Source organism: Lipotes vexillifer, unplaced genomic scaffold, assembly GCF_000442215.2.
Source record: "Lipotes vexillifer unplaced genomic scaffold, Lipotes_vexillifer_v1.1 scaffold590, whole genome shotgun sequence".
Taxonomy (NCBI): Eukaryota; Metazoa; Chordata; class Mammalia; order Artiodactyla; family Lipotidae; genus Lipotes; species Lipotes vexillifer.
The window spans coordinates 322,831-333,889 of record NW_006778358.1 but is presented as its reverse complement, the minus strand read 5'-3'; the positions used below and the strand labels follow the sequence as shown (position 1 = coordinate 333,889).

Here is an 11,059-nt window from a genome sequence, read left to right as displayed (position 1 = left end):
AAAGATAAATTCACACATGCCTATATAACAAAGGGTGGGAATTTCAAAAGGGAAGGGATTAATTATATCTCAAAGACACTAAGTATTCTTAGTGGAGGTGACATTTGCACTCAGTCACAAAAGGTGTTTGCATTTCAAGAGGCAGACAAGGTGTATGTATAGGTGTGTCGGGGGGGAGAGGGGTGGACAGATAATAATTTAAGGATGCTCCAGGAGCAATAGTGGTGGACATGTGTAGGACAGTCTCAGTGTTAGGTTACAGAGAAGTAAATTCAAAAGAAAACATAGAAATAGAGAAAGTATATCAATAGGAAAACTACAAGTAGACAGCAGAGATGTCCTGTGTCAGAAGTTCTTGTGTTATGTGTTATTGCCGGAAGTTCTTTGAAAAGACAAGTGTTTGAAAACTCTGAAGGTACGAAATGTGAAACAGCACACAAGGATAGAATTTTTGTTTAAGTCTTTAGAGCTATAATTAGAGCTGGAAATGACTTAGAAATTATCTAGATCAACTCACTTATTTCACAGATAAAGAAATGTGTATGTTGGAGGTGAATTCATTCTCTCTCTCTCTCTCTCTCTCTCTCTCTCTCTCTCTATATATATATATATATATATATATATATATATATAAATGTATATTCACACATCTGTATGAAATATATAAACATATTTAGAAAGAGAGTAAATGTCTTCCTAAATAAATCTATCCATCTAAATATGTAAAATATATACTATATAAATATATTTATATAGCACGAGAATAAATTCTTCCATATATATGTATATATGTCTCTCAAGGTTGGGAGAGGGGCAGCTATGAAATGAGCAGACTTCTTAAAGCAGTATTCTAAAGAACTCTCAATCCCTCATAAACAAAAACCACTTGCATCTTCATCAAGTGATCTTTCTGGTTCTGAGGAACAGAATATGAGTCACATTATTCAAATGCAAAGGGAGGAATGATTAATAAGAAGGAAAAATAAGTATTGCCACAGATATTCAAGGCCTGGAAATACCATCTGAAGTGCTAGATCTAACGGAGGAAGGAAGCAGGGGCTCCCCAGAACTCAGACCGCAGAGTTTGGGGTACGGTTATCAAAAGATGAGGGACTGAACCCCAGGGGGCAGGTGAGGGCAGAGACAGCAAATGTTCTCTATACCCACTGGCCAGTCTTCCCCTCTTGTGAAACACATTCCCCTCATTCGTAAATGAAGCATAATCATCTGCCTAACTAAAGTATAATTAGAAAAGTAAATCAGTTTGTGCTCATAATGTATGAGCTTTCTTCCCAGTATAGAAATAATGAAACTTTGAACTTGTGCCCTTTAGATAATCACCATTAACGTGGATCAAAGGTCAGCAAACTATAGCCCTTGTGCCCTTTAGATAATCACCATTAACGTAGATCAAAGGTCAGCAGACTCTAGCCCTTGGACCAAATCAGCTGATCTGTTTTTCCAGGACAAATTTTATGGAAAAATAGCCACGACTGCTTGTTTACGTATTGCTTATGGCAGCTTTTGCACTAAAACAGCAGGGTTGAATAATTGCAACAGAGACAGAACCCATATGGCCTGCAGTGCCTCAACTATTTCTTATCTGGCCTTTTACAGATAGTTTGCCCACCCCTGATGTAAATATTGGAGGATTAGCCCTTTTCTGGAGTGGGTGAAACGCGCATGTGCTCCCACTTCCAGTGATGGATTCAGCAGGGGTCGGCCCAGGAAGGATGTCAGTGGCATGAGTGTCACCTCCCTTGCCTCCTTCCCGGGGCTCCGCGCCGGCCATCCTTAACCCTTTGCTCTGTCTATGTCCTTTGCCAGACTCCGACCTGAGCATGCGCACACTGAGCACGCCCAGCCCAGCCCTGATATGTCCACCCAACCTGCCGGGATTTCAGAATGGAAGGGGCTCGTCCACCTCCTCGTCCTCCGTCACCGGGGAGACGGTGGCCATGGTCCACTCCCCGCCCCCGACCCGTCTCACCCACCCGCTCATCCGGCTCGCCTCCCGGCCCCCGAAGGAGCAGGCCAGCATCGAACGGCTCCCGGACCACGCCATGGTGCAGATCTTCTCTTTCCTGCCCACCAACCAGCTGTGCCGCTGCGCCCGCGTGTGCCGCCGCTGGTACAACCTGGCCTGGGACCCGCGCCTCTGGAGGACTATCCGCCTGACGGGCGAGACCGTCAACGTGGACCGCGCCCTCAAGGTGCTGACCCGCAGGCTCTGTCAGGACACACCCAACGTCTGTCTCATGCTGGAAACCGTAAGTGTCAGTGGCTGCAGGCGGCTCACGGACCGAGGTCTTTACACCATTGCCCAGCGCTGCCCGGAGCTCCGGCGGCTGGAAGTCTCGGGCTGCTACAATATCTCCAACGAGGCAGTCTTCGATGTGGTGTCCCTCTGTCCCAATCTGGAGCATCTGGATGTGTCAGGTATGTGGCCACTGACCTGCCATCGGCAGGCCCTTCCCAGTGTACCGTCCCGAACCCGTAAAGGACACTGCCACCTGGGAAGGGTGCCCCTTGTGATAGCCAGGGGTCAGGAGGCTGACCCTTCTTCCCGAAAGACTGTCTTTATGGAATCATGACCCTGGGGGCCAGAGGTGTGCCTTTCATCAAATGATGTCAACTTCTTAGAGGAACTAGAGGCACCTTTTGTCCGGCAGTTCAAGTTGGGGTGACTTTTAAGCGTGTCTTTCCTCCCCATCATTCTCAAAGTAATTTCAGAGCAACCGTAGATAATGGGAGCTAAATATCTAATCACAGATAAATAGGAACCAACTCTAACTCAAACGGAGGTAGTTTAGAAACTGCCCTGACATCCACTGGTTACTGTTTCATGGAGCCTGAGTGCTGTGTCTAAGCTGATTCTCTGTTGTGGCCTGTGATTGTGATTGTTCGCCATTTTGCAGACACTGGGGAAAATCCATCACGGCCAAGCATCTCTTCATATTTCACCCCTACTCTCCTCACCCTTGGGTTGATTTTGCACCTTTTCTCAAGCACAGTTCTCAATTGGCAGTGCAAGGTTAGGGCCCACCAGGGAGAGCCTTTTTAGTTCCTTTTAAAAATGAAGGAAATCCCAGCATGGCTGCTTTGCTTGAAGCCCTCTCTCAGGCAGGAAGAATTAAAACCCAGACTCATACTTAGGCGCCAGACAGACGTGGATCCAGCCGGACTAACAGCCTCTCTTTATCTCATCCACCGCTCAGTCAGAAGACGAACATGCGAGAGGCTGAAATGTGTAAGATGCATCAGGGAGTTAAAGAAATGAACAGCGTGAGCTACAACCTCAGGGATTGTTGGGGAAGAGGGTCAAGAAGTAAAAACCACTGTGACGGGTGAATAAACAGAATTGGGGATTTACAAGCATCTGAGGTAAATGATACCCTCCAGCAAAAGCTGAGGTAAAAGTCGCCTCTCTGAGCTCGCTCTCGCTTTTGAAAACCGACATCTGAAAATATTTCAGATGACAGTCAATTATTTCTCGCAGATTCTTTCCCTTGCTGGAAAGCAGCTCATTGCCCCCCTCCTTCAGCTGGCTCCAGGACAAAGCCATAGAAACTGTATGTTCAGTTCGTCATGAGCAGCTGTTGGCATAAAGAAGCAGGAAACTAAAAGGTTTTCTTACATTTTCCCCCCAAGGAATTCTGGAAAAAGAAAGCATTGTGATGTGGTAGAAACTAGTTTCAGAACTCTGTGATTTGGGACAATTCACAGCTTTCTCTAGATGTGTTTCCTCTTCGTTTAAAAAAAAAAAAAAAAGGGGTACCGCAAAAAAAACCCGAAAAACAAACAAACAACAAATGTGTTTTCTGTTTGTTTAAAAAAAAAAAAAAAAGGGGCGGGGGGCTAAGGGATTGGATTCTTTAACAGGCTAAGATTCTGAAGCTTGTGGGCCTCTTTTATAAACACCTCATTTTCTCAGATTAGAAAATGACTCATTTTTGGAATCCTCATCTTATTTAAAGGGGCACCCCATGCACCCTCAGTACAGGCTGCAAGTAATTGTGTTCTGTCCTTGGAGTCCGTTTGAAATTCAGAAATGCAGAAACTACTTTGGCTATTTGAGAAAGGAAATTTCTGGGCTTCTAGCCTGAGTGTATGGATCCTGCTTGGTCCCTTTGCTAACCATTATGTAAGCCTTGATGCCCTTCATCTTTATCAACCTGCCCCGTTGCAGAACCTAAAATATTTGTGTATCTTCCTCACATGTCTTCCGACGACACGCTGTGATCTGGGTATATAAAGACTGTGTACACAGGGGAAGCTCTGACTCACCGAGAGCACATAATTGTAGATATTGGCAGGAGTGGTGATGGGTATTTTCAGGTAGATGAACTTGAAGGACCCAACAAGCCATAGGGATGGATTTGTATCACCACCTCTGAACAGTGCCCTCCAGTTCTGAGGGAACCTGGAAATTGTGATTTCACCTATGCCTTGTTCCCTTTCGTTCTCACAGCTGGCCTCTGACAGTGACCAGCTTCTCAATGGCAATAAACTTGACTTTGGAAGACTCATCGCTGGTCTAGAGCCTAATTCCCCCAGAGGACGTGAGACTGCCCCTCCCATCCCTAGCATGCCCACCTTGAAAGTTATCTTTTCAAGTCATTGAAAGTTACTATAACTAGCTCTAGTGTTTCTGCATTATCACTTATTACCTTTTATTAAAGTTTAGTCAGGGTTCTCCAGAGAAATAGAGCCAATAGTATATATATAAAGATATTTATTAAGAGGAATTGGCTCACACAATTACGGCATCTGAGAAGTCCTACAGTTCGCTGTCTGCAAGCTGGAGACCCAGAAAAAACAGTGATGCAGTTAGTCTGAGTCTAAAAGTCTGAGAACCAGGGTTGCTGATGGTGTAAGTCTCAGTCCGAAGGCAGGAAAAGACCACTGTGTTGGCTCAAACATTCAGGCAGAGGGAGAGTTCTCCATCCTCCACCTTTTGTTCTATTCGGACCCTCAACAGATTGGATGGTGTCCATCTGCACTGAGGAGGGCAGACTGCTTGACTGAGTTCCCCGGTTCAAATGTTAATCTTAACCAGAAACACGCTCACAGGCACACCAGAAATAAGGTTTAGCCAAATATCTTGGCATTTCGTCACCTAGTCAAGCTGACACATAAAATTAAAAATCACAATTAATAACATCTTTAAACATCAATGGAATATATTAAGACTAACTAATTTTTTTTTTTTTTTTTTTTTTTTTTGCGGTACGCGGGCCTCTCACTGCTGTGGCCTCTCCCATTGCGGAGCACAGGCTCCGGACGCGCAGTCTCGGCGGCCACGGCTCACGGGCCCAGCCGCTCCGCGGCATGTGGGATCTTCCCGGAATGGGGCATGAACCCACGTCCCCTGCATCGGCAGGCGGACTCCCAACCACTGCGCCACCAGGGAAGCGCCTAACCAATTTTTAAAGTACAAAATCTTGTGATTATTACAAGTGAAATGGCTTCAAAAGGGTCCCCTGTAATTGGAGATCTGGGAGTCCTCCTTACTATTCTTCCGAATCTTTTATATCAGACCAGTTGAATCCTGTCCCTGTGATTCTACGTCCCCAGAATCTCGAGTCCATCCCCTCTCCCCTACCTGCCAGCCTGGATGCATGCTTCCCCCATCATTGTCCCTACACCCATCTCAGCCTCATCAACCCGCCCTCCACACAGCCAGCCTCCAAAGGGATGTCTTCAAACTGCAAGTCTAACCATTCATTTTCCTGCATAAAATCTCCACTTCCTCCTCATGACATACAGGAAAAAGTTCCTCAGCAGAGTATATATGGCCCTTCATGAGCTGCCCTTTTCAAGTTCAAACCTCACGCCTTTCCTGTGTAACCTCAGTGCTCCCTTCCATAGAACAAGTTGCATTTCCCAAACACATCATGCCTGTGCACACTGTGATGTGTGGGCACTCTCTGACCTGCGTGCCATTCCCTCCTCTGCCCCCTGCCTCTCCCCAGCAGCCCTCTTAACAGATTTCTCATTGCTGGAGCCCCAGTGCAAGCATCCCTTAAGTAAAGCCTTCCCTGCCTGATGCCCGGTGAGCTGAAGGTTTCCTCCCAGGTGTCTACCTTTTGAGTATAAGCAGGTAGAGTGTTACTGGGTTTTGCAACTTTATACTTGTATATTCCCAGATTCCTTTCTCTCAATTCATTACAAGCTTTATATGGGCAAAAATGAGGCATATTTTATCTCTGCACTTTACAATATTGTAATTAAGTGAACAGAGGGGTGTCAAAGCCCTAAACAGTCATCTTGACCTCTAAAGGGTTCAAACAAAGCTGTCATTGGCTAATACTCTGAACAAGCATTTAGGAAGCTGTGTGCAGTAAATAAAACTTCCTCACCAGTAAAATTGAGTTCGTTGGGAGGATTAAATGAGTTAATTCATGATAAGTCCTCACATGTGTGTTCTGCTGAAAACTATGTAGTAAGCACTCAATAAATCATAACTGTTATCATCATTTTTGGATTGTCATTGTTATTAACATGCTTGCAAGGCAGAGGTTGGTCTTCATTGACAGTAGTTGGTCTTCATCAGGCCTTTTATACCCCAGAAAAGTAGATATTACCCCAATAATGAGAGGAAGTGGTAATGAAGAGTATATTTGTGAAAGCTGAACCAAATCTGGAATTAATTGAAGATATCCCCAGATTTATTCAACCCATACGGTTCACTCTCTGTTGTGTAATATCCCTACTCCTTATCCTGAATGTTAAAGGCAGGCCCCCGAGATCTGATCCCAATGGACCATTCCCATCTTAGTTGCCATTAAATCCTATGTTCTAGCCTATCAACACTCCTCACTCCCACTCTGCCTCTATGCTTTCTTGTCTCTCGAATTTGCTCGTACTATTACCTTATACTACCTGGGCTCCATATCTGTGTATTAAAATTGTTTCTCTCTTCCAAGAATCCCCATATAGGTATCACCACTCCCAAGACTTCTGATGCCCCAGTGTCTAAATATTCACTTCATGCTGACACATCTACTGTAAATCTCTCATGCAATTCATCAGTTGCATGCTGTATATACCATCCCTGCTATATTAGAAACCTTGGATCAGGAAACTTTTCCCTAGTCTGACTGTACAAGTCCTATAATCTCACTGAATCTGAGATGCCTCATCTTTAAAAACTGAAGTTTAAATTGAATGATTTCTCAGGTTCTCTCCATGTCTGTTATGTATGAATGCATCCACTAGCCACAGATATTACCTACTGAGCCATGAACCGGTTTATTTTCTTTCCACCCCAAACTTAGTAAATCTGTAAGAATTAAGGATAAAGCTTAAATTTTAAATTATTGATCTACAATGATACAAGCATATCAAAATAGTATCTTTACCAAAACTGAGCTCAGCTAGTATTTCATTAAATTTGGGGCTTAGTTTCAAAATCCAAGCATATATTGATATTTCCCTGGACCAAATAGAGTATCCTCCCTGGAGTGCAGCAGATTTTACTAGGTTTTTTTTTTTTTTAATAGGAAACTGGAACTAAGAGTTTAGGAACAAAGGTTGTCATATCATCTGGAAAAACAAAGTGCCTTCACAGGCATCACAGATGGGCAATCACTACTGTGAACATATAAATTCAGCATAAGCAGGATCACAGTCAGTATAAAAAAGAAATTCAAAATAAAGGAAGATTTCCAAGTTACAGTTGAAGGGTACCAACCATGTTCTGCAAAACCGCGGAGCCCACTGGAGTAGTGTGGGCAGCCTCGACAAGCTGCATCTTTGTCCTCCAGTGTTGGAGTATATGCTTTGCTCCTTCCTGAAATTCTTTGACTTGGTAGCACATGGCTTCTGAACCTCATTATTCCCATGACCTGAATTTTATAAGAGTTTCCTGGAAAGCCTGCCAGGAGTGGGAGGAAAAGTCCCCGTTAGCACTGTCACGCAGTCGTTTAGAAGCCTTGGAGATGACGTCATCAACCAAGGCACAGAGCTGCCGGGGTTGAGGCACCTGGCTTTAGAGCTGCCAGAGGGATTTGGGGAAAGCAAAGAGAAAATGAAAAGTATATATGCAGTCTGTGTAGCAGAATGAAATATATGTATACATATACATTTATTTATATAATGTGTATTGGCTATGGATATTAATTATATTCATATACGAAAAATATACTGTACATATTTTAAAGAGTAATATCCAGTGAACTGAAATACACAATTAAATGAGGGCTTCATATGTAATTATATATTCATTATATATTATATAAATATTATACATATAATATTCATTATATATAAAATATATAATTATATAATATATAGTATAAATATATGCATATAAAATGCATATACAGACAGACATTCTTAGGGGAAGGGAGGTTGGAAACAATGTTTCGAGAGACATCTAAAGATATCTTCCTCAGCACTAATTTCCTTATCTGTAAAATGGATTTTTTTAAGAATCAAGTGAGAAAATGTTTATAAAAGCACTTTGTAAACTTCATAATTCAACATAAATAAGAGGCATTATAATTAACTATAAAACAGATAAGCAGTTTTTCAATGTAGCTATACATCAGCCATGGTCAAAGTCCCGAGGACATTTAAACGTTGGAAGTTGGATTATCCCATCAGGTCTTCTTAGAGAAGACTGTACGCACTCTATAAATCATTCATTCATTCAACAGATGCTTAGTGAGCAGCAGCTATGAGCCAGGTATGAGGGAGGGATACAGCAATGAACAGTGCAGAGTCCCTTTTCTTAGGAGCTCACATTCCAGAGTGACGACAGCAAATACATAAGTGAATAAATAAATATATAGTGCCTCAAGGTGATAACAAGTGCTGAAAATAAATGGGGATACTAGTTCATACAGGGTGAGGAAGGAAGAATTGTCCAGTAAAGGGACATTTGCTCAGAGACCTAAGAAAGTGGAGGTGGCCCATGGCGCTATCCAGGGAAACCCTGTCCAGTGCACACATGCAGAGGCAGGGGGGCACCTGAGCCATCTGGGAACCAGCAAGGAGGCCAGTAGGGTTGGAAGAGGAGGTAAGAGATAAGGGCACGGGGGTGCAGGTCCTTGGAGGCCCCTTTCGATTTTACACGTGGTGTGAGATGGTGCCATCTGAAGGCTTTGAGCATGATAGATGGAATTCTATTTTCCAGAATCTCTCTGGCTGCTGTGAGGAGAATAGACCGTAGAGATTGTAAGGGCAGGGCAGGGAAGCTGGTTGAGGGGCTAGAGGAATAGTCCTGATGACACAATTGTTCTTCCTTGACCAAAGAGGGTTGAACTGAATCCCTAGACGGTCACCTTGTTAGACTAATAACTGTTGATGTATACGTTTGCCATAGTTTTCAGAGTACCTCCGTATCCGTTATCTCTCGTTGCATCCTCATTATACCCCGTGGAGGCACGCCAGCTACTCATCCTCATTTCAGAGGAGAGTCGTGAGACTCAGGAGAGTTAAGCCTCCTGCCTCAGGCCATAAAAAGTAGATCTGAACCGGTTTGTGATTCCCAAGCCAATGCTCTCTTTCTGCCACACCCAGGTCATGGCCAACCCTTCTATCTCATATCTCATTTCTTTGGACCAGAAAGCTACCAGACCATTGTAGGGTGAGAACTAAACTTTACTGAGCTTCCCGAGCTTTCCAGGGCCAGGGCAGGATATTTACACACATGGTCTCATTGCCTCTTCACAGCCACCTTGCAGGGAACGTGCTCATCCTTATTTTAAGACGAAGGAAGTACGGAGAAGGATTGATTTGCCCAACGTCAAGCAACTAGTGATGGATCTGGAATTGCAACCGTTATCTTTCTGATTCTAGAGCCCCAAAGCCTCTTAAACCCAAAGTCGTTAAGGGATGAAATGAACATGGAAAGCCCATTCTTGGCGTTCCTCCTCCGTAGGGGCTGGGAAGGGAAGGGGTAACCTCAGGGCCTGAACCCAGAGAGGGGTAGCAATCCGTAAAGGAGTCCCCCAACTGCACCCGCACCGCCCCCCCCCCGATTCTCGGAGGTCGCTCTGAGCGTGTGTTCTGTCTCTTTGTGTAGGGTGCTCCAAAGTGACCTGCATCAGCTTGACCCGGGAGGCCTCCATTAAACTGTCCCCCTTGCATGGCAAACAGATCTCCATCCGCTACCTGGACATGACGGACTGCTTTGTGCTGGAGGACGAAGGCCTGCACACCATCGCGGCGCACTGCACGCAGCTGACCCACCTGTACCTGCGCCGCTGCGTCCGCCTCACGGACGAGGGCCTCCGCTACCTGATGATCTACTGCACCTCCATCAAGGAGCTGAGCGTGAGCGACTGCCGCTTCGTCAGCGACTTCGGCCTGCGAGAGATCGCCAAGCTGGAGTCCCGCCTGCGGTACCTCAGCATCGCCCACTGTGGCCGCGTCACCGACGTGGGCATCCGCTACGTGGCCAAGTACTGCGGCAAGCTGCGTTACCTCAACGCGAGGGGCTGCGAGGGCATCACGGACCACGGCGTGGAGTACCTCGCCAAGAACTGCGCAAAACTCAAGTCTCTGGACATCGGCAAGTGCCCTCTGGTCTCCGACACGGGCCTGGAGTGCCTGGCCCTGAACTGCTTCAATCTCAAGCGGCTCAGCCTCAAGTCCTGCGAGAGCATCACGGGCCAGGGCTTGCAGATCGTGGCGGCCAACTGCTTCGACCTGCAGATGCTGAACGTGCAGGATTGCGAGGTGTCCGTGGAGGCCCTGCGCTTCGTGAAACGCCACTGCAAGCGCTGCGTCATCGAGCACACCAACCCTGCCTTCTTCTGAAGGGACAGCTTCCAGCCGTCGCTGTCTTCCTACAGACATGAACGAAACAAAATGTTCTTTCAAAGCAGCGTGTGTAAGCGCCGACACCCACTCGTAACAGCTCTTTCTTCCAGGAAGGTTCTTAGGAATCTGGCGTTTCTTTTTCCTTATTTCTCGTGGGCAACAGAGGTCCAGGAAAGGAGGCTGGGGGGCACATTTCTATCGCAGCCAATGGCTTCTTGGGGGGTCAGGTCATTTGCAGGCAGTTTCTCGTCTCAGAAAGATGTACCTCAGAAAGCGGATTGCAGTG

The 11,059-nt window shown here is 45.4% G+C and overlaps 1 protein-coding gene across 2 annotated transcripts in view; it reads left to right on the top strand.

Annotated features, from left to right (window-relative positions):
• FBXL7 (F-box and leucine rich repeat protein 7) overlaps nt 1-10,795 on the top strand; it is a 423,718-nt gene extending 412,923 nt beyond the window's left edge. Inside the window, exons 3-4 of one of the 2 annotated variants that reach the window (XM_007451611.1) lie at nt 1,828-2,439; nt 10,034-10,795. In XM_007451611.1, coding sequence (XP_007451673.1) covers nt 1,828-2,439; nt 10,034-10,770 — 1,349 coding nt within the window. In that variant the 3' untranslated portion in view covers nt 10,771-10,795. The remainder of the gene's footprint in view (nt 1-1,827; nt 2,440-10,033) is intronic. The other variant, XM_007451610.1, reaches the window with a different exon arrangement.
• The last annotated feature ends 264 nt before the right edge of the window (nt 10,796-11,059 follow it).